Here is a 26,969-nt window from a genome sequence, read left to right as displayed (position 1 = left end):
TTCTCACGCTGCTGTTTCTCGCGGAGTCTCTCAGACTTTTTAATTCACTTGCTTCTTCCCTAAGATGAAGGCTGAGATTTCTACTGACCACAGGTGTGTTTTGGGCAAACTTTCTCGCCCACCCAACTCTTTATCTGGGGTTGCTATGAGACGACTAGGTGAAAGGTCTTCACTAGCCAGTGCATCTCCCTGTTTGCTGGACTCTGTTAAATGAATGGGCTGAAGGGAGACACACCTTGCAGTTCTTGGGGGAAAAGAGAGGATAACAGAGGGACTCTGCGAGTAAGTTATTCCTTCCAACAATTCCTGTAATCCAGGGACCTGATTACATGGCACCATCTAGTGTTCCTGCATATTATTGTTGCATTCTACCCACTGTATTTCACCACTTCTTAGTCGTCACCACCACCATATAATCGTCGCACCTCTCTTTTTAGGTCCCAAAAGAGATTTTTTCTTTTCCTCACATAATTGTCGCAGGTAGTTTAAAATAAAATAAACCAGAGCTCTCCCTAAAGGCAGATTAACATGGAGCTCTACCCCTTTCTTCCTTTTCATCTCAAAGGTAAGACAGTTAGAGAAAAACCAGAAACCAGCGAACACAAGGCACCATATTATTTCATTGTGTAATAGTCGCACTGTCAGGGGATTCTGGGATAGAAGATAAATTGATCATCCGCCTCCCTTACTGATTTGATGAGTCAGTTCTCTCCGTCTGCTCACCCGAAGGACCACTTGATGCAGCAGCAAAAGTGGCACTAACAAAACGACAGCTCAGTCGTCGTTTTACTGCTGATCCCAGCAGGTCTAATTACTAATTACTAATTACTAAATTACTAATTTACAAATTATATACAGTTACTCAAAGCCATAACTCTCAGGACACATGGCGTGTCTTCTCTGCTCACCAAGGCTGTTATCAGTACAAGCCAGCACCTCCTGCATTCCTCAGTTCATGATGAAAGTTCTGGTCAGACAATTCAAACGGAAGCCCTGACCTATTGGTCCTGCTGGCAATCAATCAAGCTGGCTTGTGCTTAACCCATGCGCTGCTGGAATGCTCTGCCAGAAACACACAATTGCAAACACCCAACAGCATAACTTGATATAACATTTCACTTTAACAACAGAATGCACTAACACGCAGTCCCTTTTTTCCAACAACAAAGGGATAAAAAGTGTGACTATTATGTGTTGAAATGTGATATATTCCAAGAACTGAAGAAGGAAATGTTATCTGCCTGCTTTTGTGATGTGAATGGTTTTAGGAGATGTGTTCTCCCAACCAAACTTCTGTTATCCACTCTGTGACAGTCAGTGGTCAAATTCCCAAGTGAAAATAGCCAGACTGGTGACAGCCTGTTAACCTAGGGTCAGTTAGAAATAGAAACATGGACAATACATGAGAGCCCAGCGAGACGGATGCTATACAGAGCACAGTTGATCCAGATAAGTTGAGACTGCATCGGCCCCTCTGGATTTCAATTTAACGTCCGTTTTGCCATTGCCACTCTGACTCTTATCTTGACAAGAGGGACAGGAAAGACCACAGCAAACCGGGTGGCTCCCTTCCCAGCCTTACACATGAGCTACATAACTCTGTGAGAGTTTCCGACAATTGTGGGATGGCCAAAAATGCTCTTCTGCTTTTTTGTAGGTGTGCTGGACTGCATTGAGGAAAGCAGACCGGTTTCTGAAATCCTTCATCCAAATAGCCCTTCATGATAATGATGTCCAGAGTTTCTGTACCAACCTGGTGAGCTGTTTCTGTTGTAGGGTTGTTGCATGTCTTTCGGGCTGTGTGGCCATGTTCCAGACCTATTCTCTCCTGACGTTTCGCCCACATCTATGGCAGGCATCCTCAGAGGCTGTGAGGCATGGATAAACTAGGGAAGGAAAGGAAAAAATATATATCTATGGAGAGTCCAGGGTGTGGCAAGAGTCCTTTGTCACTGGGAGCCAGCATTAATGTTTCAGTTAATCACCCTAATTAGCATTGGAAAGGTTTTGTCTCTTGCCTGGGGGACATCCTTTGTTCAGTCATTAGCCGTCCTTGGGGCTCCTCTGCCCTCAGAGTGTTGCTTCCCATCTACTGTTCTGATTTTTGAGTTTTTTAATACTGGTAGCCAGATTTTCTTCATTTTCATGGTTTCCTCCTTTCTGTTGAAGTTGTCCACAGGCTTGTGGATTTCAATGGCTTCTCTGTGTAGTCTGACATGATAGCTGTTGGAGTGGTCCAGCATTTCTGTGTTCTCAAATAATATACTGTGTCCAGGTTGGTTCACCAAGTGCTCTGCTATGGCTGATTTCTCTGGTTGAATTAGTCTGCAGTGCCTTTCATGTTCTTTGACTCTTGTTTGGGCGCTGTTTCTGTTGCCTTTGTTGTTTTGGGGAGGGAGCTCTTGGGGCTTATTGCACTGGAGGCAACTCCAAAGCCAATGGGTTTCCAGAATCATCACCAGATGGTCCAATGTTAACAGCACAGAATGATTAGTTGACAATTCCTGATCTAAAAAGCTGAGATGCCTTCCTTTGCTGTAGACCAGGGGTCCCCAAACTAAGGCCCGGGGGCCGGATGCGGCCCTCCAAGGTCATTTACCTGGCCCCCGCCCTCAGTTTTATAATATAATATCTTTATATCAGTTTTAATAATATAATATATTGTATATACATATAATATTGATAATAATCTTATGTTATACAATATAATACTAATAATAATACCATATAATAATATTAATTATATGTTATATATTACATATTATATAATAGTATAGTGGTATAGTTCAATATAGTAATATATAATGCTAATATTGTGTTATGCCAATAATATAATGTATTGTATGTCCATACAGCTGCTCTGAGTCCCCTTCGGGGTGAGAAGGGTGGGATATAAATGTAGTAAATAAATGCAGTAAATAAATAATTAATTTTAGACTTAGGCTTGGCCAAAATCTGACATGACTTGAAGGCACACAACAACAACAACAACAACAATCCTAATTAACTTGACTATCTCATTGGCCAGTAGCAGGCCCACACTTTCCATTGAAATCCTAATAGGTTTATGTTGGTTAAAATTGTTTTCATTTTTAAATATTGTATTGTTCTTTCGTTATTGTTGTTGTTGCACTACAAATAAGACATGTGTGCAGTATGCATAGGAATTTGTTTGTATTTTTTTTCAAATGATAATTCGGCCCCTCAACAGTCTTAAGGATTGTGGACCTGCCCTCTGCTTAAAAAGTTTGGGGACCCCTGCTGTAGACCATGGATAAGATTGACCTCATGGCAGTGGCATGTGGAAGTTTTCAATACCAAGCAATGGTGCAAGGAAGCCTGCAATTGCAGTCAGTTCAATCTAAGAAAGGCAACTGTATATACTCGAGTATAAACCTAGTTTTTCAGCCCTCTTTAAAACTGAAAAAGCCCCCCTCAGCTTATACTCGGGTGAGGGTCCTGGTTGGCTTATATTTGGGTCAGCTTATACTTGAGAATATATGGTACAGTAGAGTCTCACTTATCCAACATTCGCTTATCCAATGTTCTGGATTATCCAACACATTTTTGTAGTCAATGTTTTCAATACATCGTGATATTTTGGTGCTAAATAAGTAAATACAGTAATTACTACGTAGCATTACTGCATGTTGAACTACTTTTTCTGCCAAATTTGTTGTCTAACATGATGTTTTGGTGCTTAATTTGTAAAATCATAACCTAATTTGGTGTTTAATAGGCTTCTCCTTAATCTCTCCTTATTATCCAACATATTTGCTTATCCAACGTTCTGCCGGCCCGTTTCTGTTGGACAAGTGAGACTCTACTGTACATTTATTATTTTTCTCTATTATTATTGGTATTATTACATTTATTATTTTTCTCTATTATTGTTGCTACTATTACATTTATTTTACTCTATTTTATTATTATTATTATTATTATTAATAATACATTTATTATTTCACTCTGATATTATTATTATTATTATTATTATTATTATTGCATGTATTACAGTAGAGTCTCACTTATCCAAGCTAAACGGGCCGGCAGAAGCTTGGATAAGCGAATATCTTGGATAATAAGGAGGGATTAAGGAAAAGCCTTTTAAACATCAAATTAGATTATGATTTTACAAATTAAGCACCAAAACATCATGTTATCCAACAAATTTGCCAGAAAAAGTAGTTCAATACGCAGTAATGTTACGTTGTAATTACTGTATTTACGAATTTAGTACCAAAATATCACGATATATTGAAAACATTGACTACAAAAATGGCTTGGATAATCCAGAAGCTTGGATAAGCAAGGCTTGGATAAGTGAAACTCTACTGTATTTTACTCTATTTATTATCAATTGTATTATTTTCCTGTATTTATTATTAGTATTACATGTATTATTTTACCCTATTTATTTATTTATTTATTTATTTATTACTACATTTATATGCCGTCCTTCTCACCCCGAAGGGGACTCAGAGCGGCTTACAAATTAAATTTACATACAATATTATATTAGCATAGTACAATACTGGTAATAAATTACTATATTGTACTGTATCAATATATTGTAATATTATTAGTAATATTACATGTAAAATATAATATATAATTAATATTATATTGTATTATTTGTATTATATTGCATTACAATATAATATGAATATTATATGTATATACAATATGTTATAATTATTATATATTATTAAAAGGATACATAAGCACATTTACATCGAAGATGATGGGAATAATGATTGGATCAGAGTTGGACAGACTTACCTTAAATCTGAGCTTTATGTAAATATTCAAAAACATTGAACCTACTGATGCCTCAATTAATGTAATTTTATTGGTATCTATTTTTATTTCTGAAATTTACCACCCTCGGCTGATATTGGAGTCAATGTTTTCCCAGGTTTTTTTGGTGGTAAAATTAGGTGCCTCGGCTTATATTTGGGTCGGCTTATACTCAAGTCTATACAGCAGAGGTCCTCAAACCTTTTAAGCCAAGGGCCGGTCCACTATCCTTCAGACTGTTGTGGGGCCGGATTATCATTTGAAAAAAAAATACAAACAAATTCTGATGCACACTGCACATGTCTTATTTGTAATGCAAAAACAACAACAACAGCAACAACAACAACGAAAGAACAATACAATATTTAAAAATAAAAATAATTTTAACCAACATACATTTATCAGGATTTCAATGGGAAGTGTGCTTCTGCTTCTGGCCAATGAGATAGTCAAGTTAATTAGGGTTGCTGTTGTTGTTGTTGTTGTTGTTGTTGTTGTTGTTGTTGTTGTTGTTGTTGTGTGCCTTCAAGTCATTTCAGACTTTGGGCGAGCCTAAGTCTAAAATGTATTTAATTATTATTTATTTATTTACTGCATTTATTTACTACATTTGTATCACACCCTTCTCACCCCAAAGGGGACTCAGAGTGGCTTACAAATTACATGTACATACAATATATTATATTATTAGCATAGCACAATATTAGCATCTATATATTACTTTATTGAACTATACCACTATACTGTAATATTATTAGTAATATTATATGTAATATAGAGTATGTAATTAATATTATTTTATGGTATTATTATTAGTGTTATATTGTATTACATTATAATATTATTATCAATATTATATGTATATACAATATATTATATTATAAAACTGAGGGCGGGGGCCAGGTAAATGACCTCGGAGGGCCGCATCCGGCCCCCGGGCCTTAGTTTGGGGACCCCTGCTATACAGTATGTTTGCCAAACATCGATGCCCAAGTTGTTCCTTGTTTGCTGGTGAGGAATAGGCTGAGTCTTCATCCTGTAAAGGACAGGGAAATGATGTTTTCTTCTCAAACCTTCCAACTCTCCTTTGGCTCCAACTTTGCAGGTGAAGCGCTACAGAGAGCAAGCGGAAAGCATCCTGGTGGAGCAGGCCTTCTCTTACCTGGACAACCCCCGGCACACCCTGAGGGAAGGAGCCGTCAAGATCTTAGGCAAGCAGGGCTTTGATTCCACCCGGCCCTCTACACTGGCAGATCTGACTTTTGCGGATTTGAATGTTTAGGGATTTTATTGAAAATGTTCTCTCTAGCAATCTCTAGATCCTCTGGTGCAGCTCCAGTATTACACTATGGTCAGAGTCCAGCAAGTTTGGATGGGTTTGGAAGGGACAACCGTCATTGCGAGATTGGTAGAAAATCCTGATTTGTTGCACAAACCCAATTAGCAAATTACTACCGTGTTTCCCCGAAAATAAGACAGTGTCTTATATTAATTTTTTCTCCCAAAGATGTGCTAGGTCTTATTTTCAGGGGATGTCTTATTTTTCCATGAAGAAGAATTCGCATTTATTGTTGAACAAAAAATGAACATTTATTCTATACTGTACAGTAGTTGTCATCACAAACCAGCAGAACCAGACAAACTATGAATCCTATCAAGAATTTCTTGTGACTACCAATATTTCCATGTACAAACACTCTATGGTACGTGCATTTACTGATCCTGCATGCTCTGGTGTTCTGTTCAGCGGGCATGCTTCCAAACTAAAACTTTGCTAGGTCTTACTTTCAGGGGAGGCCTTATATGTAGCAATTCAGCAAAACCTCTACTAGGTCTTATTTTCTGGGGATGTCTTATTTTAGGGGAAACAGGGTATGATGTATCCCTGATTTATGCCATCAGAATTCAACAGGGTGCCTAATTTGTTAGCCTATATATGTATGCGTGGAACCCTTGATGGTGCAATGAGTTAAAACACTGAGCTGCTAAATGTGCTGACCGAAAGGTCAGTGGTTCGAATCCAGGGAGCAGGGTGAGCTCCCACTGTTAGCCTCAGCTTCTGCCAATCTAGCAGTTCAAAAACATGCAAATGTGAGTAGATAAATAGGTACCGCTCCGGCGGGAAGGTAAAGGCACTCCATGCAGTCATGCCAGTGGCCACATGACCTTGGAGGTGTCTAAGGACAACGCCGGCTCTTTAGCTTAAAAATCGAGATGAGCACCAACCCACAGAGTCCGACTCGGCTAGACTTAATGTCAGGAGAAAACCTTTATACAGTAGAGTCTCACTTATCCAACATAAACGGGCCAGCAGAATGCTGGATAAGCGAATATGTTGGATAATAAGGAGAGATTAAGGAGAAGCCTATTAAACACCAAATTAGGTTATGATTTTACAAATTAACCAAAACATCATGTTAGACAACAAATTTGGCAGAAAAAGTAGTTCAACATGCAGTAATGCTACGTAGTAATTACTGTACAGTAGAGTCTCACTTATCCAACACTCGCTTATCCAACGTTCTGGATTATCCAACGCATTTTTGTAGTCAATGTTTTCAAAACATCGTGATATTTTGGGGCTGAATTCGTTAATACAGCCATTACTACATAACATTATTGCGTATTGAACTACTTTTTCTTTCAAATTTGTTGTTTAACATGATGTTTTGGTGCTTAATTTGTAAAATCATAACCTAATTTGATGTTTATTAGTCATTTCCTTAATCCCTCCTTATTATCCAACATATTCGCTTATCCAATGTTCTGCTGGCCCGTTTATGTTGGATAAGTGAGACTCTACTGTATTTACAAATTTAGCACCAAAATATCACGATGTATTGAAAACATTGACTACAAAAATGTGTTGGATAATCCAGAACGTTGGATAAGCGAATGTTGGATAAGTGAGACTCTACTGTATATGTGTGTGTGTGTGAAAGTTACTGCATGACCATTATGTTTATACTTTTATAATTCTAGTCTTGCATGAAGAACAAGACAGTATTTTCAGTTTATTGGCTCAGGTGTGCTTGTTTCCAGCTGCTCTTTTCATACTTTGCTTTTCTTCAGTGAAGCGGTGACACCTCTTTCTAGCCATTAAATGTGTTCCTCTCCCTAGAAATCATTGCTCAGGACACAAGTCGTAAGGAAACCGTAACTGCCATTGCAACAGGTGAGTGGAGCTTTTTATTGATAGTCCCTTTGAGAACTCAGGTGCCATCGCCATTGACAGGCCAGTCTTCTCTCTGTGGATCTGCGTTGTAAACAAGAGCTGCTGGGGAAAAGCCAAGTCCAAATGAACTCATTGAAATGGTAAGATAGCCAATGTCTAGGGTCAGAAATACCTATTGCCCAATTCCTTAGAAAGCAGAGTAGGCAATAGGTTTGTAAGCAGTGTGCAAAGCTTGAAAAAAGTTCCTTTTTGGAACAACAACTCCCAGAACTAGAGCTGAGAGCCTACTTGAAGCTGATGGAGCATGAAGTTCCTCCAGCAAACTTCTGGAGAGCTCCAAGAAAGAGGATGAAAGGACTTTCCTGGTTCTCCTCTATGGCCAATTCTTTTGTTGGTCATCATTTTGTTTATTAAGTTACAGTTACGTTGTTTTTATTGTCCAATGTGCCTTGTCTTGATGTAAACTGTTTTGTATGGTTTTCTTTGGGCATTTGAATGGTCGCCGTATGTTTGGAAACCGTTCGGAGTCCTTTCGTGGAGATAGGGCGGTCTATAAATAAAGTTTATTAAATACCCTTCCCATTTGTCATGGTTAAGGATATGGGACCTCCACAAAAATGTAAATAAATAAATGTGTTTTAAACACCTTGTAAAGAAGTGTGAATTTTTTAGTTTACAGATGTCATGTTTAACTGCGTTTTAAAAGTCATGTTTAACTATGTTTGAAAGGGTAATTATTAGAGTTACCAGTGCGTGGGAGATGGTAGCCAGCTCAGCATTCTGAGGCAGGTTGCCATAGTAACGAGGGCGGAGCCAACCACCATTTGGAGAAAAAGGAGGGAATGTTTTGAAGAGAGTTCAGTCTGTGCTCTGTTGAAGCTCAGGGAAGACTGATCCTAAGTTAGGGGATCAGGGAGACTCAATTGGTCATTTTGAGTCAATTTAAAATAAGTTTGGTGACTTATTTTAAGTTAGTCTGTGTTCTTATGAGACACAGAGAAGACTGATTCTCAGTTGGAGGATCAGGGAGACTCAATTGGTCATTTTGAGTCAATTTAAAATAAGTTTGGTGACTTATTTTAAGGTAGTCTGTTTCCAGATAAGGAACAGATAGTCTGTGATTGAAATTCACAGGGTGACTGCAGTTTAAAGCAGTAGAGAAAGAAGTAACGTTTTAAGAAGTTTGAAACACCTCAATATAGCTTTGCAACTGTTAGTCCAAGTGCCTCTAAAAAGAAGTTACTGTAACCATTAAGCTTGTGCCTGAATAAACGTGTTATTGTCCTTTTTAACATCTCAGTCTCTGACATATATATTACCATCAAAAAGCAAACAAGAAAGAAGAAAAATAAAATTTTTAAAAAGTCTCCTCTCTAAGTAGCCAGTGGCTACATCTTCTATAGTGGTGGCAAGAGTTGATAATCCCCTTAACATCTGGTGGCAGCTTTTAAATAAAACATCTTTAATAACTGGTGGCAGCGGATATAAAATATATAATAATAATATAAATATAATTAATTAATAGAAACTCATCCACATCTCCGCAATTGGTGTCAGTGGTGGGATTTTTAAAAAGATTTCTCCCCCTTCCTGACATCTTTGTACACCTCTTTAGGAATATCTGTATCTTCTGGACAGTACAACTCAGTACAAAGCAAACTCTTTGCTTTGAATGCGATTTCCTGCTTTCAGGGGGTTGGACTGGATGGCCCATGAGGTTTCTTCCAACTCTACTATTCTATGATTCTATGAACAACTTGCACCTGAACTTGAGCCTAGCAAGGACCTACCCATGCCTAGAGAAATGTTCTAGCCAAGTTCTTCAGTGTGACTCCATGGTCAGCTTCTCTGCTTTTCTTTTCTTGTTGGTTTTAGTCCTGAACCTTGTGAGTATGGAAGCCAAGGCCTCCGACATCTACTTGGCAGCGTCAGAGGTGATGGAGGTTGTGGTACACGACTCTGAGGAAAACATCTTTGAGAGATTCGTCAACACAATCAGAACTATCTGGAGAGGATAGGTGTTACGGGATGCCGGTACGTGACTTATAGGTTTCCAATCATGAGCTCCCTGGAAATGCTGCACATTGGACAAACAAAAGCCATGGTAGCAAGCAGATAGCAAAGTCCATTCACAGCAGAGTATCACAGCTAATCAATCAGTACAATTTAACATCTGACCTGCAAGATAGTCACAGGTACAGATCACACAAAGATAAGTCATGGAGAGAGAAAGAGTGGGAGAAAGCGCTCTCCTTTTAGATGGTGATTTGCTATCCATGAGGGACAAGTGAATGATGCAACCTCTAGTCCTACATCTCTCATGACATTCATTTCTGCAATCCCTTCAGGTATTTCATCATACCCTCTTGGTCATTCCCCTGGTGTTTCTAACACGTCCATCAGAACTGTATTTTACACATGGATTAAATGCTCAGGCATTTCTATCCAACAATAGGAACTCTTTGTCCAGGGGCGGCTCAAGCCATATGCAAACTATGTAATTGCGGAAGGCTCAATCTTCTAGGGGGTGCAGTTGAGGTGCCTCTAGTTCAGCAGAGAGAAAGAGAAAGAGAGAGAGAGAGAGAGAGAGAGGCACAATAAAAGGCCCCAACAAGTGGCAACCCAAGCTCTAATAATAATAACAACAACAACAACAACAACAATAGGAAGAGAACCCCAAAGGCCATGTAGTCCAACCCTCTCCTGCTCCCATGCAGGAAAAGCACAATAAAAGCCCCAACAAGTGGCAACCCAGCATCTGATAATAATAATACTTTAATAATAATAATAATAATAATAATGTAGGAAGAGACCCCAAAGGCCATGTAGTCCAACCCTCTCCTGCTCCCATGCAGGAAAAGCACAATAAAAGGCCTAACTGTGCCTGTCCCCTGGGCTGAGTAGGTTGCTAGGAGACCAAGTGGGCGGAGCTTAGCCTTCAAATTGGCAGCAATTGGATAAAAACTATTATTCCTCTCCCTGTAATTAGGACTTTATTTTTCTTTTCTTTTTGTTGTATCAACCTAGAGCCGTGAATGACGGGTTGTGTGGTCAAATTTTGGGGTTGGGGGGCCTGTAGCTTTGTTGTTTTGTCCGCTGCCCTGATGCCATCACTCTTTTATATATATAGATTCAAAAACATTTAACCTACTGATGCTTCAAATAATGCAATTTTATTAATATTTATTTTTATTTTTGAATTTGACCCGTAGCTGCTGCATTTCCCACCCTTGTCTTATACTCGAGTCAATAGGTTTTCCCAATTTTTGCGGTAAAATTAGGGGCTTTGGCTTATATTTGAGTCGGCTTATACTCAAGTATATACGATAATTTCTCCAGCAGTGTAGGGTGTAGACATCCTGGGATAATGTGGCATGTCTCATCTAGAGCCACATCCACTGTTTTAACGTGGTGAGATGTATTCTAAACCGGGCATGTGTACTCAGCAGCAGAGTGGCAAAGCGCAAGGGCAGATATCTTCACTGTGCCTGGTTGGGATCCCCAGGTTGTGCCAGTCCGCTTTCGTACAATATTGTTTCTAGCGCCTACTTTTTGCTTGATATTCAAGCCAGGTAAGCACCACACAGAGCACAAGAAGGGCAACAGCTTTTATATGAGGTTTTTAAAGGACTCACAGCTAGGTTTAACTATCAAGCTGGCTTATCTGATTGGAGTTTGTCTTCTATTTTCAGACAACCCCTAACTCCCTTCCAGACCTGTTGTACGAGGGTTGAATGAAAAGTAATGCCTCCACCTTTGTTACTTGGGTTTGGATGGGAATATTTTAATAAATCAAACGCAGAAATAATCCATAGAATGTGCTCTTTAACTACCACTATTCACTTTTCAATATAATCACCAGACAATTGGATACATTTCTGCCAACAATGAACAAGTTTTCTAAAGCCATCACGGAAGAGGTCGACACTCTGTTTCCGCAACCGGCGTCTCACAGTTCCCATCGTGCACAGATCTTCCGATAGCCAAGCAAAGCGATAATGTGACCCACACGTTCTTGTGAAATGCCAACGATGCTTGAAGTTTCTCTTTGAGTGATACATTTGTCCTGAATCAATCTGTCAACCTTTTGCTTGTGAAACCTGGTGGATGCTGTCACAGGACATCCAACTATTTGTTTGTCACGCAAGTCAGATGTTCTCACCTCAACATCTTTATCCTTACTTGCCCAACAACACACAGGACTCACATCAACACAATCCCCATAAACAGCTTGCATTCTCTGAGGAATCTCCTTTGGGGTGACACCTTCTGCTGTCAAAAATTCAGTGACTTCACGTTGCTTAAGTCAAATTGACCGACCATCTGTGCAGGGTTTCATACTTTGCACTTTAACAACACAACCGTCCAATGCCAAGGCTTCCCCATCTGAGCAGGGTTCCATACTTCGCACTTTAACAATACAACCATCCAATGCTAAGGCTTCCCCGTCTGCACAGGGTTCCATACTTTGCACTTTAACAACACAACCGCCAATGCTAAGGCTTCCCCGTCTGCACAGGGTTCCATACTTTGCACTTTAACAACACAACCGCCAATGCTAAGGCTTCCCCGTCTGCACAGGGTTCCATACTTTGCACTTTAACAACACAACCACCAATGCTAAGGCTTCCCCGTCTGCACAGGGTTCCATACTTTGCACTTTAACAACACAACCGTTCAATGCTAAGGCTTCCCCGTCTGCACAGGGTTCCATACTTTGCACTTTAACAACACAACCGCCAATGCTAAGGCTTCCCCGTCTGCACAGGGTTCCATACTTTGCACTTTAACAACACAACCGCCAATGCTAAGGCTTCCCCGTCTGCACAGGGTTCCATACTTTGCACTTTAACAACACAACCGCCAATGCTAAGGCTTCCCCGTCTGCACAGGGTTCCATACTTTGCACTTTAACAACACAACCGCCAATGCTAAGGCTTCCCCGTCTGCACAGGGTTCCATACTTTGCACTTTAACAACACAACCGCCAATGCTAAGGCTTCCCCGTCTGCACAGGGTTCCATACTTTGCACTTTAACAACACAACCACCAATGCTAAGGCTTCCCCGTCTGCACAGGGTTCCATACTTTGCACTTTAACAACACAACCGTTCAATGCTAAGGCTTCCCCGTCTGTGCAGGGTTCCAAACTTCGCACTTTAACAACACAACCGTCCAATGCTAAGGCTTCCCCGTCTGCACAGGGTTCCATACTTTGCACTTTAACAACACAACCGTTCAATGCTAAGGCTTCCCCGTCTGCACAGGGTTCCATACTTTGCACTTTAACAACACAACCGCCAATGCTAAGGCTTCCCCGTCTGCACAGGGTTCCATACTTCGCACTTTAACAACACAACCGTTCAATGTTAAGGCTTCCCGCCAAATAGAACTGTAGAGGAGAGTCTACTGAACAAGCCAGGACCTGCCGCAGACCACTGCCATCTCTTGAGGAGTTACGAAGGTGGAGGCATTACTTTTCATTCAACCCTTGTAATAAGCCCTTTGTTCTTCCTTAGTGCTCCTTGGCCATCCTCCTTTCTTCCACTGATGCTGCCTGAATAAACAATGCTATGCAATTAACAATGGCTACTATTTTAGCCCTTGACAAGCTCTTCAACGTTCCAAACATTTTTGGATAAAGAATCCTCAGCCTCTATATAACTTTTTATTATTACCATCTGTTTTAATGCTAAGAAGGTGGAAAGGTGTTTTATATGAGTGGGATGGAGAGCAACAAGAAAGATCTAAGTCCAGGTCAATTCAAACCAGTATATAACCTACTAGCTGTGCCCGGCCACGCGTTGCTGTGGCGAAGTATAGTGGTATGGGAAATAAAGTCTTGAGGAATTGGTGGTAGTTAAGGTCAAGGGTAAAGATTTTTCCCTGACATTAAGTCCATTATAAATGGGTTATATAGCTGTGTGGAAGGGCCTTGAGTCTACACTGCCATATAATCCAGTTAAAATCCGATAATCTGTATTTTATAGGCAGTGTGGAAGAGGTCTAAGTGAGGCCTAACTCTGCCTGTCCCCTGGGCTGAGTGGGTTGCTAGGAGACCAAGTGGGCAGAGCTTAGCCTTCTAACTGGCAGCAATGGGATAAAAACAATAATTCCTCTTCCTCTAATTAGGACTTTTTCTTTTCTTTTTGCTGTATGAACGTAGAGGCATGGATGAGGGGTTGTGCTGCCAAGTTTAGTGTTTCTGGGATGTGTAGTTTTGTTGTTTTGTCCTAGGCCGAAATTTCATTACCCTTTTATATATATAGATAACATCTTTACCTTGATCCAGCTCTATTTTCTTTGTTTCCAGGACTGAGTTTGCTTCTGTCTCTTTCATTTTTTAGGTTGTCCTTGCCACTTGCCGTGGCTCCTCATGCTCCACAACAAGGCCTGGTCTGGATCGTGGTTCTGAGTCTGAACCATTTGGTCCAGTTGGACGTCTTCAACCAGTTCAACATCCATGGATAATTCTTCCCCTGTTCCTTTTTATATGTGTATTATGTATTATATTGCCCTTGTGGTCGAGGCTCTCTAAACGCACTTGGTAACCCTCCAAGTGTTTTTGACTACAACTCCCATCACCCCTTGCCATTGATTGTGATGGGAGTTGTAGGCCAAAAAATCCGTGAAGAAAATTGAGGCTCCTATAAATGCAATAATAAATGGAATCTTTGTGAAAATGCTAGTTTCACACCCCAATCCTTCTATTTTAGTGATGTGTATGTTGTTTGTAATATTTATATCCCACTGACCTATTGTCCTGGCATTTCCAATGCAGTGGGCAGAATAAAAAGAGGATCGAAACTTAACAAAACTAAAAAAAGAAGACAAAATAAAGAAGGGGTGGAGATGTTTTAATTCAGCAACTTATTTGTTCCAATCTTAAAGGCCATACAACCTTCCAAATCAGCCCCTACATAAAACAGAGGAGCAAAAAAAAATAAGATTTCTTGGGAGTCTGTGAAATCCAATCGGAGATTCATCCAGTCTGAAAATTGTTGTTGCAAAATGAAGTCTGGAAAAAGAGGAGACTCTCACTCTGTTAGGAAGAAAGAAAAAATGTCAATTTACCTCCAAAAGAAAATTCTAGTGAATAACTACAGTAGAGTCTCACTTATCCAACATAAACGGGCCGGCAGAACATTGGATAAGCGGATATGTTGGATAATAAGGAGGGATTAAGGAAAAGCCTATTAAACATCAAATTAGGTTATGATTTTACAAATTAAGCAGCAAAACATCATGTTATACAACAAATTTGACAGAAAAAGTAGTTCAATACAAAATAATGCTATGTAGTAATTACTGTATTTATGAATTTAGCACCAAAATTTCACGATGTATTGAAAACATCAACTACAAAAATGCGTTGGATAATCCAGAATGTTGGATAAGCGAGTGTTGCATAAGTGAGACTCTACTGTATTAGCAATAACACCAGCGAAATAGAGCTTCCATTCCCAGGAGCAGTTTAACTTTGTGTGCCAATTAATGAAAGCACAAAAGAGACTAAAGAATGTTATCAAACTTATGACTCAAATCCCCATCTGGATCACTGGAAATAGATTCACATCCCTTTAGGGTCATGAAACCCACTAGTGATCATTGCACTGAGCCATGGTTGATAACAGTGGCATCAAACTGCATTAATTCTACAATATAGATGCAACTGTAGCTCCTCAAAAAGCCAAGTTTCACCTTTAAATAAGTCTGGTTGTAATCTTCCTCCCACTGAAGTATTAGCTATATTATTAATATATTATTATTATTAATACTAGCTATGCCCTGCCAAGCGTTGCTGTGGCGAAGTATGGTGGTATGGGAAATAAAGTATTGAGGAATTGGTGGTAGTTAAGGTAAAGGTTAAGTCTAGTCATGTTTGACTGTGTGGGTTGGTGCTCATCTCCATTTCTAAGCCGAAGAGCCAGCGTTGTCCGTAGACACCTCCAAGGTCATGTGGGATGACTGCATGGAGCGCCGTTACCTTCCCGCCAGAGCAGTACCTATTAATCTACTCTCATTTGCATGTTTTTTTAACTTTAGGGTTGGCAGAAGCTGGGGCTAACAGTGGGGGCTCTCTCCGCTCCCCCAATTCAAACTTGTAACCTTTCGGTCCAGAAGTTCAGCAGCGTAGCACTTTAACACACTGTACCATCAGGGGATATTATTTCCTAAAGGTTGTGAATATACAATATTATTCCTTTGCTTCTAATTTGGACTTTATTTTTCTTTTCTTTTTGTTGTATCAACCTAGAGGCATGGACGATGGGTTGTGTTGTCAAATTTCGAGGTTGGGGGGCCTGTAGTTTTGTTGGTCGCTGGGATTCCATCACTCTTTTATTTATATAGATTTGAAAGCAGGATAAATGTCACAATTGAGACATAGATTATATATTGTAATATTACTAATAATATTACAGTATAGTAGTATAGTACAATATAGTAATATATAATGCTGATATTGTGCTATGCTAATAATATAATATACTGTATGTACATATTATTTGGAAGATGCTCTGAGTCCCTCTCGGGGTGAGAGAGGGCGGGATTTAAATGTAGTAAAGAAATAAATAATAAATAAATTTTGTGTAGGAATCTGCAAGCAACCCAGATGCCCTTTTCTTGCAACCCAACACACAATCTCACCTCTTTCATTGCTGTCCGGCTCCTCTTCGGACGATGTTGCTGTTGATTCCAAGGAGGAAAAAAAGAACACATTTGGTTTGTGTCAAACGGAGAAACTGAATTAAAAAATCAGTGGATATGGAGGGACAACTATACAAATGCCTAGAGAATTGCTCTGTCCAGGAATCTCTAGGTCTTCCAATGCAACCCTATGGAAGAAGTTGACCATAAAGTCCTATTGGAGGACCTACATATTCCGAAAAAGAACATATTAATCCAATCCACAAATAACACTATGTAACAAAATTTGAAAATTTTTCTGGTCCTGGATTGAAAGTGTCATTTCCTGTTTATTTATTTATTTACAATATTTATATTTTGCCCTTCTCACCCCGAAGGGACTCAGGGTGGATCACATTATATACATATAGGGCAAACATTCAATGCCCATATACACATAGAATCGAGACAGAGACAGACGCAGAGGCAATTTAACCTTCTCCTGAGGGGATGTTCGATTCTGGCCACAGGGGGGAGCAGCTGCTTCATCATCCACTCTGACGGCACTTCCTCATTCCAGGTCGTAAATTAGTTAAACTTGCCTCCCCCACTTTATAAGTGGTACCTTATTTCCTACTTGATAGATGCAACTGTCTTTCGAGTTGCTAGGTCAGCAACAAGCAGGGGCTATTTTTTAATTGACGGGTGCTCACCCCGCCACAGGCTGGCCTCGAACTTATGACCTCATGGTCAGAGTGATTTATTGCAGCTGGCTGCTCACCAGCCTGCGCTACAGCCCAGCCCCAATTGTGCAGTCCTTACTTTGAAAGTAGTTGTTCTATTCCAGAATTTTATTTTATTTTTTGTGGCTGACACAAACTAGGTTGAATTGGTTGAGACTCTATGAGACCCCAAAAAGATTCAATGCCTTTGAAATGCCTCTGAACTCCATTCAGAGGCCTTACAACTTTCCAAGGGTGTTGAATCTATTGGAGTTCAAAAGAAAATCTTGGGGTGGATCCACCAACCCACCAAGATGGGAACCACCACAGGATAGGGCTTTTTTTGCCTTTCAGTGGATGCTCACCTTGGACTGGAGGCCTGTACCCATCACAGCCAATCTTGGGTCTCTTCTGATGGTACTTATCGCAGAACAACGGTTTCCCAGTTTGGTTACAACACCAGTCGTAGAGCTTCAGCTCTTCATCTAGACACAGGAAGCAAGGAAAGGATGAGCGTATTGATTTGGCAAAGCTTTGTGCACCTAAATATCCTAAAGCAGGCATGGGCAAACTTCGGCCCTCCAGGTGTTTTGGACTTCAAGTCCCATAATTCCTAACAGCCTACTGGCAATTAGGAATTTGTCTATTCTCTATTGCCCACTAGTCTATTTCAAGGGTCTATTTCCCACTATTGCTCACTTGTCTATTGCCCACTTGTCTATTTCCGTCTATTGCTCACTTGTCTATTGCCCACTTGTCTATTTCCGTCTATTGCCCACTTGTCTATTTCCGTCTATTGCTCACTTGTCTATTGCCCACTTGTCTATTGCCCACTTGTCTATTGCCCACTTGTCTATTGCCCACTTGTCTATTGCCCACTTGTCTATTGCCCACTTGTCTATTTCCGTCTATTGCCCACTTGTCTATTGCCCACTTGTCTATTTCCGTCTATTGCCCACTTGTCTATTTCCGTCTATTGCCCACTTGTCTATTTCCGTCTATTGCCCACTTGTCTATTGCCCACTTGTCTATTGCCCACTATTGCTCACTTGTCTATTTCTCATTTGTCTATTTCCCACTAGTCTATTTCTCACTTGTCTATTTCCCCATTGCCCACTAGTCTATTTCCCACTAGTCTATTTCCCACTAGTCTATTTCCCACTATTGCTCACTTGTCTATTTCTCACTTGTCTATTTCCCCCTATTGCCCACTAGTCTATTGCCCACTATCTCTCACTTCTCGCAAGTCCTGGCGCTCAAAGGCCATCCACACTCCTTACCATTGAAGGGGGAGCTTTTTCTCGACACCTTCCAGATTCTCTCCTGATGTCCATTCACCAGCTGGCCACCATCGTTGTTGTAGAGACACCGGACCCCGGAGCCATACTTGTTTGGGGCAGAGGAATATAGCATGGTGAAGCGGGAGTCCAGAAAACCTGCAACAATCAATGATATTGATTACATCCCTCAATGATATTAATTACATCCCTCCTGGCCGGACCCTTCCAGCTGGCCAACAATGCGGCCCCAAAGCAAAAAAATTTGCCCATGTGTGCCTTAGTCTACACTAAATTAACTAAACTGTTCCTCATTGAGGACTTGAGACTTTGGCAGTGTGGGGTTGAATTCCAACACTTAATTCTCAGAAAAACCCAGAGATGATGCTAAAATCAGCGTTTGTTATTGGCATCTTGCCTCCTGCTTTTACCTGGTTGACTGCCCCTAGCTCTGGAGGCTTGCCTGCCGGAAGACACTCTTCTCCGCTGAGAGGTGAAGCGTGATCTTCTCGCCCCTGGAAATGGCCTTCTGTGGGGCAGTGGTGGGAACCCAAACTCTTGCGCCACTCGCCTCATCTTGCGAGCATGCTTCAGGCGGTCATTGGTCTCAGGGTTGAATAAACCCGCGTCGTGCATGGGAAGATCTTCTGCAATGGCCTTGTCTTCATCTGATAAGGTGGAGGCACGCAACCACGCATGGCGGCGGATGGCTACTGACGAAGCAAACAACTTGCCCGCTGCCTCTGCAGAGTGTTTTGCCAGATCTTTCTGGAACCTGGACAAGGTGGTGCCTTCCTGGCAGAACGCCCTGGCCATCCGCTGGTCCCAAAATGGAAGCTGGTCGAGATAAGGCCCAATCTTTCCCCATAAGAAGCTTTGGTAGGCTGCCATGTATGCGCCGTAATGAACCATACGAGTGAACAATGCCGCTGTTTCATGGACCTTCTTACCCATGGCGTCCAATTTCCTTCCTTCCCGATCTGGGGGACTGGAGCGTCGGGGCTGGACCATGTCTACCACGGCTGAATTGGGTTTAGGAGGCTCTTTGAGGAATTCTGCAGACAATGTGTCCAAACGATATCGCGCACTAATCCGGCGTGAGACAGCCGGCACCGCACGAGGGGCCATCCCCGGATTTTTAGTGAGATGAATTAAGTATGGCAGGGATGGCAACGCGGAGGGCTTGGGCTCTACTTGCTCCTCTGCTGGAAAGAGCGGATCTTCTACCATCGCTGCAGATTTTGCCTTTGGCACTTTTAGCGCACAAGTGAGACGTATCATTAGTGATGCAAAATCAGGAATATCTTCTCCAGGAGGAGGCTGGGCACTTGTGTATCGCTCAGTAGTATTGCGAGTGGTTTCAGGTGAATCCTGATCAATGTGTGCCACATTTGGGTGGCCTTGTCGGGGTGCAAGGCTTTCACGCGGAGGAGCACCTGCCGCTGCCGATGGTGCAGAAATGTTCTGCGCATGGGAAACCCTAGGCATAGGAACCTGTGGTGCAAAATACCAGCCCTGCCGAGAGCCTGTCTGCCATAAATGTTGGTCTGGGCTCACGTTGCTCCTTGGTGAAGAGGAAGCATGTGTGCGGGGTGGCACATGGAACGCTGCCGATGCCCTAGAAGGGTAGCAATGCTGAAGCATTCCTCCTTGCAGAGGAGTAGAGGCATGCCTTGCCACATAATGCATCTCTTGCACCATTGGAAAATCAGGTGTACTTTTCCTTGTGGCTTTTCCCCCTACTGCACTATGTTCCTGAGGACTAGAAACTCCATCAGGCTTCCTTCTCTTTGGCAGAAGGAGACCGGTGCCTGTTGTAATAGAAGGTGAGTTTGCTAAGGGCCTCTTGGAAGGCGTGGAAGAAGACAATGGCTTGTCCCTATTTCTACGCATAGGGGAGCCTGTGTCTGTTCCTTCCCACAGACACAACATGCATAAGTCTTGTCTCCCTTTACCTTTACAGGAGGAACAATCTCTACCCCTGGGAGTAGGCATGGCCATGGACTATTTGCACCAGCACCAGGGCCAAGGAGAAAGATATGGTCAAACAATCCAAGTCTAGTAAGAGTCACACCATCACATCACAATGGGTATCCAAAAAGAGATCTCAATGTAGTCAAACCAATCCAAAATCCACAAGCCAGAAGTCACAACGTAGTTAAACACAGCCCAGGTCAAGTTAACTATGAAAACACACAACCCAAAATGGGTACCCAAAGCGGGGTCTCAACGTAGTCAAGCTAATCCAAAGTCCACAAGCCAGAATGTAGTTAGTTAAGAACGGTCAAACAATCCAGGTCAAGTAAACCGTCAGAGCAGCCAAAGAGTCACACCACACAATGGGTGTGCAAAGAGGAGCCTAAATGTAGTCAAGCCAATCCAAAGTCCACAAGCCAGAAGTCACAACATAGTTAAACACAGTCCAGGTCAAGTTAACTATGAGAACACGCAACCCAAAATGGATATGCAAAGCTGGGTCTCAATGTAGTCAAACCAATCCAAAGTCCACAAGCCAGAAAACACAATGTGGTTAGTTAAGAACGGTCAAACAATCCAGGTCAAATAAACCATCAGAGCATCCAAAGAGTCACACCACACAATGGGTGTGCAAAGAGGAGCCTAAATGCAGTCAAGCCAATCCAAAGTCCACAAGCCAAAGTCACAACGTAGTTAAACACAGTCCAGGTCAAGTTAACTATGAGAACACGCAACCCAAAATGGGTATACAAAGCGGGGTCTCAACGTAGTCAAACCAATCCAAAGTCTACAAGCCAGAAAACACAACGTGGTTAGTTAAGAACGGTCAAACAATCCAAGTAAACAGAGCATCCAAAGAGTCACACCACACAATGGGTATCCAAAGAGGAACCTCAACGTAGTCAAGCCAATCCAAAGTCCACAAGCCAGAAGACACAACGTAGTTAGTTAAGAATGGTCAATCAATCCAAGTCAAGTAAGAGTCACATCATCACATCACAATGGGTATCCAAAAAGAGGTCTCAACGTAGTCAAGCCAATCCAAAGTCCACAATCCAGAAGACACAACGTAGTGAAACACAGTCCAAGTCAAGTTAACTATGAGAACACACAACCCAATGGGGTTGTCTCACGATTGAAGAGCTGCCGAGGAGGACCACGAAGCTACTGTGATGTCGGCAGGTCACAGAAACTGAGACTGCAACCCTTTCCAATGGTTATATATATCTATGCCTTCTGGGCAGGGTGGGAGGAGCAGCATCCAGAAGACTTTCAGCTGTCTCCAACTTTGGACCTATCTCCAGGTGTTTTGTGTTACCATAAGTAAGAAATCAGTTAATGCAGGCATGGGTCCAAGTTGGCCCATGCCTGAGTTAATGTGTGTATTTCAACTGCAAAATGAGATGCATGAAGCTGATTGGTTGAGCCATGTCTGGAGAGGCGTTAAGCCTGGGAGTGTTTGATACTGTTGTAATTTTGTTCAGGCCTGAACTAAGCAGGTGCAGAGACAGTTGGAAAAATGATACAGTGTTTTAAGTGTGCTCTTTCTTTTTTAATATAAAAAATGGACAGATGGAATGAATATATCTTTGAACAAGTAAAATTAGGATATTATGGAAAAAGTACAACAAGATTATTATAAAAATACAAAGAATACAAAGAACTAGTTAATATATGTGAAATGGGTTGAAGAAGAGAAAGCTAATGATCAGATAAAGCTAATGAAAATGGACAGACTCCTGAACTGGCTGCACTTAAAAAATGCTTTGTAAAGTTGGAGGGAAGGTGGAAAAGTAATTGTTTATGGATGTATATAAAATAAGTTGGTTTCTATGTATTACATGGATACCATTGCAATAAAAAATAAAAATAAAAAAGAAGTGTGATCTTTCTTCATGAGCGACTGGAAGAAATTTATCCACATGTACAAAGCAAAGACTATTTTAAATCTCTCATAAAATGACATTATGTGAGTTGGTGCAGCTGAGCACATTGTACATACAGTAGTCTCGCTTATCCAACATTCTGGATTATCCAACACAGCCTGCCGCCCAGATCCCCAGCTGTTTCGCTAGGCAGCAAGGACCGAAATTATTAGATTTAACTTTCAACAATGTTGTTACTGTACGTTCATTTTATGCAATTCTATCTTTATTTGTAGTCAATTTTTAGTAGCAATGTTTTTGTAGTCAGAATAATAATAATAATAATAATAATAATAATGTAGAGTCTCGCTTATCCAACGTTCTGTATTACCCAACTGCCTGCCTTTTTGTAGTCAGTGCTTTTAGAGTCAACGTTTTCAATACATTGCAATGTTTTGCTCCTAGATTTGTAAATACAGTAGAGTCTCACTTATCCAACACTCGCTTATCCAACGTTCTGGATTATCCAATGCATTTTTGTAGACAATGTTTTCAATACATCATGATATTTTGGTACTAAATTCGTAAATACAGTAATTACTACATAGAATTACCATGAATTGAACTACTTTTTCTGTCAAATTTGTTGTATAACATGATGTTTTGGTGCTTAATTTGTGAAATCATAACCTAATTTGATGTTCAATAGGCTTTTCCTTAATCCCTCCTTATTATCCAACATATTTGCTTATCCAACGTTCTGCCGGCCCGTTTATATTGGATAAGTGAGACTCTACTGTATATAAAATTGTACAATGCATTGTGAATCAATTAAAAAGTTATTAAATTACATCAGACATTCATAAAAACACTTATAAAATATAGATGGGCATGTTCAAGTCTAAAAGAATGTTGTTACTGCAAGTTCATTTTATGCAATTCTATCTTTATTTGTAGTCAATGTTTTTGTAAACAATGTTTTCAATACATTGCAATGTTTTGGTGCTAGATTTGTAAATACAGTAATTACTACATAACGTTATCGTGTATTGAACTGCTTTTTCTGTCGATTTGTTGTAAAACACGATGTTTAGGTGCTTAATTTGTAAAAATCATAACGGAATTTGACGTTTAATAGGCCTTTCCTTAATCCCTCCTTATTATCCAACTGTTTATGTTGGATAAGCGAGACTCAACTGTGTGTTGTTCTGGATTTAAGAAGAATAAACCACTTGTTCTTTATATCTTTACTTGGGTGGCATGTATCTTCTTTCTCTGGAAAGGCAGTGCGTGGACTATATACATTTTGATTTTTCATTCTATTACATTTCGGACTTCAACTCCCACAATTACTAACAGCTGGTAAATGCATTTAAATATGAAGGTGTTTAAGATGTAGTCAGGGAATGCTATGATTTTTAACTTTGAATATGTTTGATGGATTTAAACTGAATTTTTTAAATACTGTTTGTGTTTAATTCTATTTCAATGTTTGTATATTTTAAGTTGGATACCAACTTTGGGGAGATAAAGCAGGGGATCAATAAATATATTATGACAGCCGAATGTTGGATAATAAGGAGAGATTAAGGAAAAGCCTATTAAATGCCAAATTACATTATGATTTTACAAATTAAGCACCAAAACATCATGTTTAACAACAAATCGACAGAAAAATCAGTTCAATACACATAACGTTATGTAATCATTACTTTATTTACAAATTTAGCAGCAAAACATTGCAGTGTATTGACTTTAAAAGCATTGACTACAAAAAGGCAGACTGTGTTGGATAATACAGAATGTTGGATAAGCGAGACTCTACTGTATTATTATTATTTCCCAAATGTCTCCAGCATCTTGAAGGTCTCCTTTAAGGTTTGGACTAAAATCTGGTTGTTCCCAGCTGGAGCATGTTAAGTGATTAACATTAACTGATTGCACCTGATGCTATCAATGGCAAGGGGCTTCAGTGCTCCATACAAAGGACTGAAGAGAATAAAATTATATAAGAATGACTTTCTAAACACTACAGGCTCACTGTATTTACAGTAAATAAAGGGCAACACTAAAAAAAACAAGGGAATTCCAGGCAGGAAACAATCAGGGCCAGCTAACACCTCCCATCAAAGGATTTCCCCAAGGCAGGAAGCAGCCAGGCTTTGGAGCTACAAGGCTATTCAGTGCTAATCAAGGTGGCCAATTGCAACATTCAAAAGACAAGTTATTTCTCCCATTCTGGACATTCCACAAATATATAAAACAACTATATATACATTATAGATATATGTAGTAGAGTTTTGCTTATCCAACATAAATGGCAGAACGTTGGATAATATAAAGGAGGGATTAAGGAAAAGCCTATTAAACGTCAAATTACGTTATGATTTTACAAATTAAGCACCAAAACACCATGTTATACAACAAATTGACAAAAAGTTCAGTACACGGTAATGTTATGCAGTAATTACTGTATTTACAAATTTAGCACCAAAACATCACAATGTATTGAAAACATTGACTGCAAAAAACATTGACTACTAAAAGGCAGACTGCGTTGGATAATACAGAACATTGGATAAGCTAAGGTTGGATAAGCAAGACTCTACTGTATTTATGAATTTAGCACCAAAACATCGCAATGTATTGAAAACATTGACTGCAAAAACACTGACTACTAAAAAGCAGACTGCATTGGATAATCCAGAACTTTAGATAAGCTAAGGTTGGATAAGCTAAGGTCGGATAAGCAAGACTCTACTGTATTTATGAATTTAGCACCCAAACATCACAATGTATTGAAAACATTGACTGCAAAAAACATTGACTACTAAAAGGCAGATTGTGTTGGATAATACAGAATGTTGGATAAGTGAAGGTTGGATAAGTAAGACTCTACTGTATTTACGAATTTAGCACCAAAACATCGCAATGTATTGAAAACATTGATTGCAAAAAATACTGACCACTAAAAGACAGACTGTGTTGGATAATACAGAACGTTGGATAAGTGAAGGTTGGATAAGCAACACTCTACTGTATTTATGAATTTAGCACCAAAACATTGCAGCAATGTATTGAAAACATTGACTGCAAAAAAACATTGACTACTAAAAGGCAGACAGTGTTAGATAATCCAGAATGTTGGATAAGTGAAGGTTGGATAAGCGAGACTCTACTGTATTTCCGAATTTAGCACCAAAACATTGCAGCAATGTATTGAAAACATTGACTGCAAAAAACATTGACTACTAAAAGGCAGACTACGTTGGATAATCCAGAACGTTGGATAAGCGAATATTGGTTAAGTGAGACTCTACTGTAATATGAAATAATTACTGTGGTATAATAATACATAACAATATAAACTCTAAAACCAGGACAGTAAATAAAGAGCAACACTCTGAAAGCAGGGAAATTGGGAATTCCAGAAAGGAAACAATCAGGGCCAGCTATCACTTCCCAACAAAGGATGCTCTACTGTATTTGTGAATTTAGCACCAAAACATTGCAATGTATTGAAAACATTGACTGCAAAAAACACTGACTACTAAAAGGCAGACTGCGTTGGATAATACAGAACATTGGATAAGCGAGACTCAACTGTACACAACCATCTATGCTGGCCATAGATGTGGGCGAAACGTCAGGAGAGAATGCTACTGGAACATGGCCAGAAAATTCACAGCAAGCCAGTGATTCCAGCCATGACAACACATAAGAATGATGTTTTAAGAAAGTTTGGGAAAGGGAAGATTTGGAAAAGGAGGGATTGGAGGACTGGAAAAAGAAAACCGAACCTCTTTGCTAGTCAAAACAACCGCACAAGGGGAGCCTTAGATAGGCAATTGAGTTAGATGCAAGTAGGGGAAAGGTTCAGGAAGAGAGCTTGAGTACCTTTCTTGCTGGGGGTGAAGTGTCCATCCGACAGCCCCTGGCTCAGGGAGCAAGGGCACGGGGGAAGGTCTTTGTTCCAGGCCACCGGTTGCTTCTCGTTGCTCAGCCAGTCCAGGCAACGCTGCCGGTAGTTCACCCGGATGCGGCTGTCCAGCTTGTAGAGCCACAGGCCGCGCACTCCTGGAAGTAGGAACACATGGAAGGAGTCATAGAATCGTAGGAACCTGGATTTGGAAGAGGCTCCCAAGGGTCATCCAGTCCAACCCCTTTCTGCCCAGTCAAAGCCCTCCCAACGGACAGCCGTCCAACCTCTGGCTCAAAGCTATTGCGCCAAATTGCTATGTGTGTGTGTGTAAAGAAATCCTTGCAAAGTTTCTTGCAAAAGATCTCTGCAAAAAGGGAGCTGAGCTTTTGCAGAGGCAAGCCACACCTCAAACAATGTATCCGTTTGCTGGCAGATGGCTGGGTTTGTCAGTTGGTAATCTGAGCTTGCGGGGAGAGCACAGAAATGGAGAAGCTCTCTAGCTACGGTCAAGTAGCAGTTTGAATATGCTATGCTGTAAATAGAATGCTGATGTTATTGATCTTATGCGACCACATGGACATTGTACGATTGCAGAGCTGTTTT

General features: G+C 40.5%; 2 protein-coding genes across 4 annotated transcripts in view; one reads left to right on the top strand and one right to left on the bottom strand.

The window, feature by feature from the left end:
- Positions 1-14,748, top strand: part of LOC103280554 (maestro heat-like repeat-containing protein family member 7) — a 59,909-nt gene extending 45,161 nt beyond the window's left edge. For all 3 annotated transcript variants that reach the window (XM_062976909.1, XM_062976908.1, XM_062976907.1), the window contains 5 exons: positions 1,658-1,756; positions 5,906-6,011; positions 7,922-7,975; positions 9,851-10,009; positions 14,323-14,748. In XM_062976909.1, coding sequence (XP_062832979.1) covers positions 1,658-1,756; positions 5,906-6,011; positions 7,922-7,975; positions 9,851-9,993 — 402 coding nt within the window. In that variant the 3' untranslated portion in view covers positions 9,994-10,009; positions 14,323-14,748. The remainder of the gene's footprint in view (positions 1-1,657; positions 1,757-5,905; positions 6,012-7,921; positions 7,976-9,850; positions 10,010-14,322) is intronic.
- Positions 14,749-14,815: 67 nt separating this feature from the next.
- Positions 14,816-26,969, bottom strand: part of muc4 (mucin 4, cell surface associated) — a 41,351-nt gene continuing 29,197 nt past the window's right edge. The window contains exons 8-12 of the mRNA XM_008119999.2: positions 26,342-26,521; positions 18,606-18,761; positions 17,691-17,810; positions 16,625-16,663; positions 14,816-15,017 (exon numbers count right to left, since the gene is read on the bottom strand). Coding sequence (XP_008118206.2) covers positions 15,013-15,017; positions 16,625-16,663; positions 17,691-17,810; positions 18,606-18,761; positions 26,342-26,521 — 500 coding nt within the window. The 3' untranslated portion in view covers positions 14,816-15,012. The remainder of the gene's footprint in view (positions 15,018-16,624; positions 16,664-17,690; positions 17,811-18,605; positions 18,762-26,341; positions 26,522-26,969) is intronic.

Source organism: Anolis carolinensis, chromosome 3 (genome assembly GCF_035594765.1).
Source record: "Anolis carolinensis isolate JA03-04 chromosome 3, rAnoCar3.1.pri, whole genome shotgun sequence".
NCBI classification, from domain to species: Eukaryota; Metazoa; Chordata; class Lepidosauria; order Squamata; family Dactyloidae; genus Anolis; species Anolis carolinensis.
The sequence above is the reverse complement of the archived record's forward strand: the minus strand, read 5'-3'. Positions and strand labels throughout refer to the sequence as shown.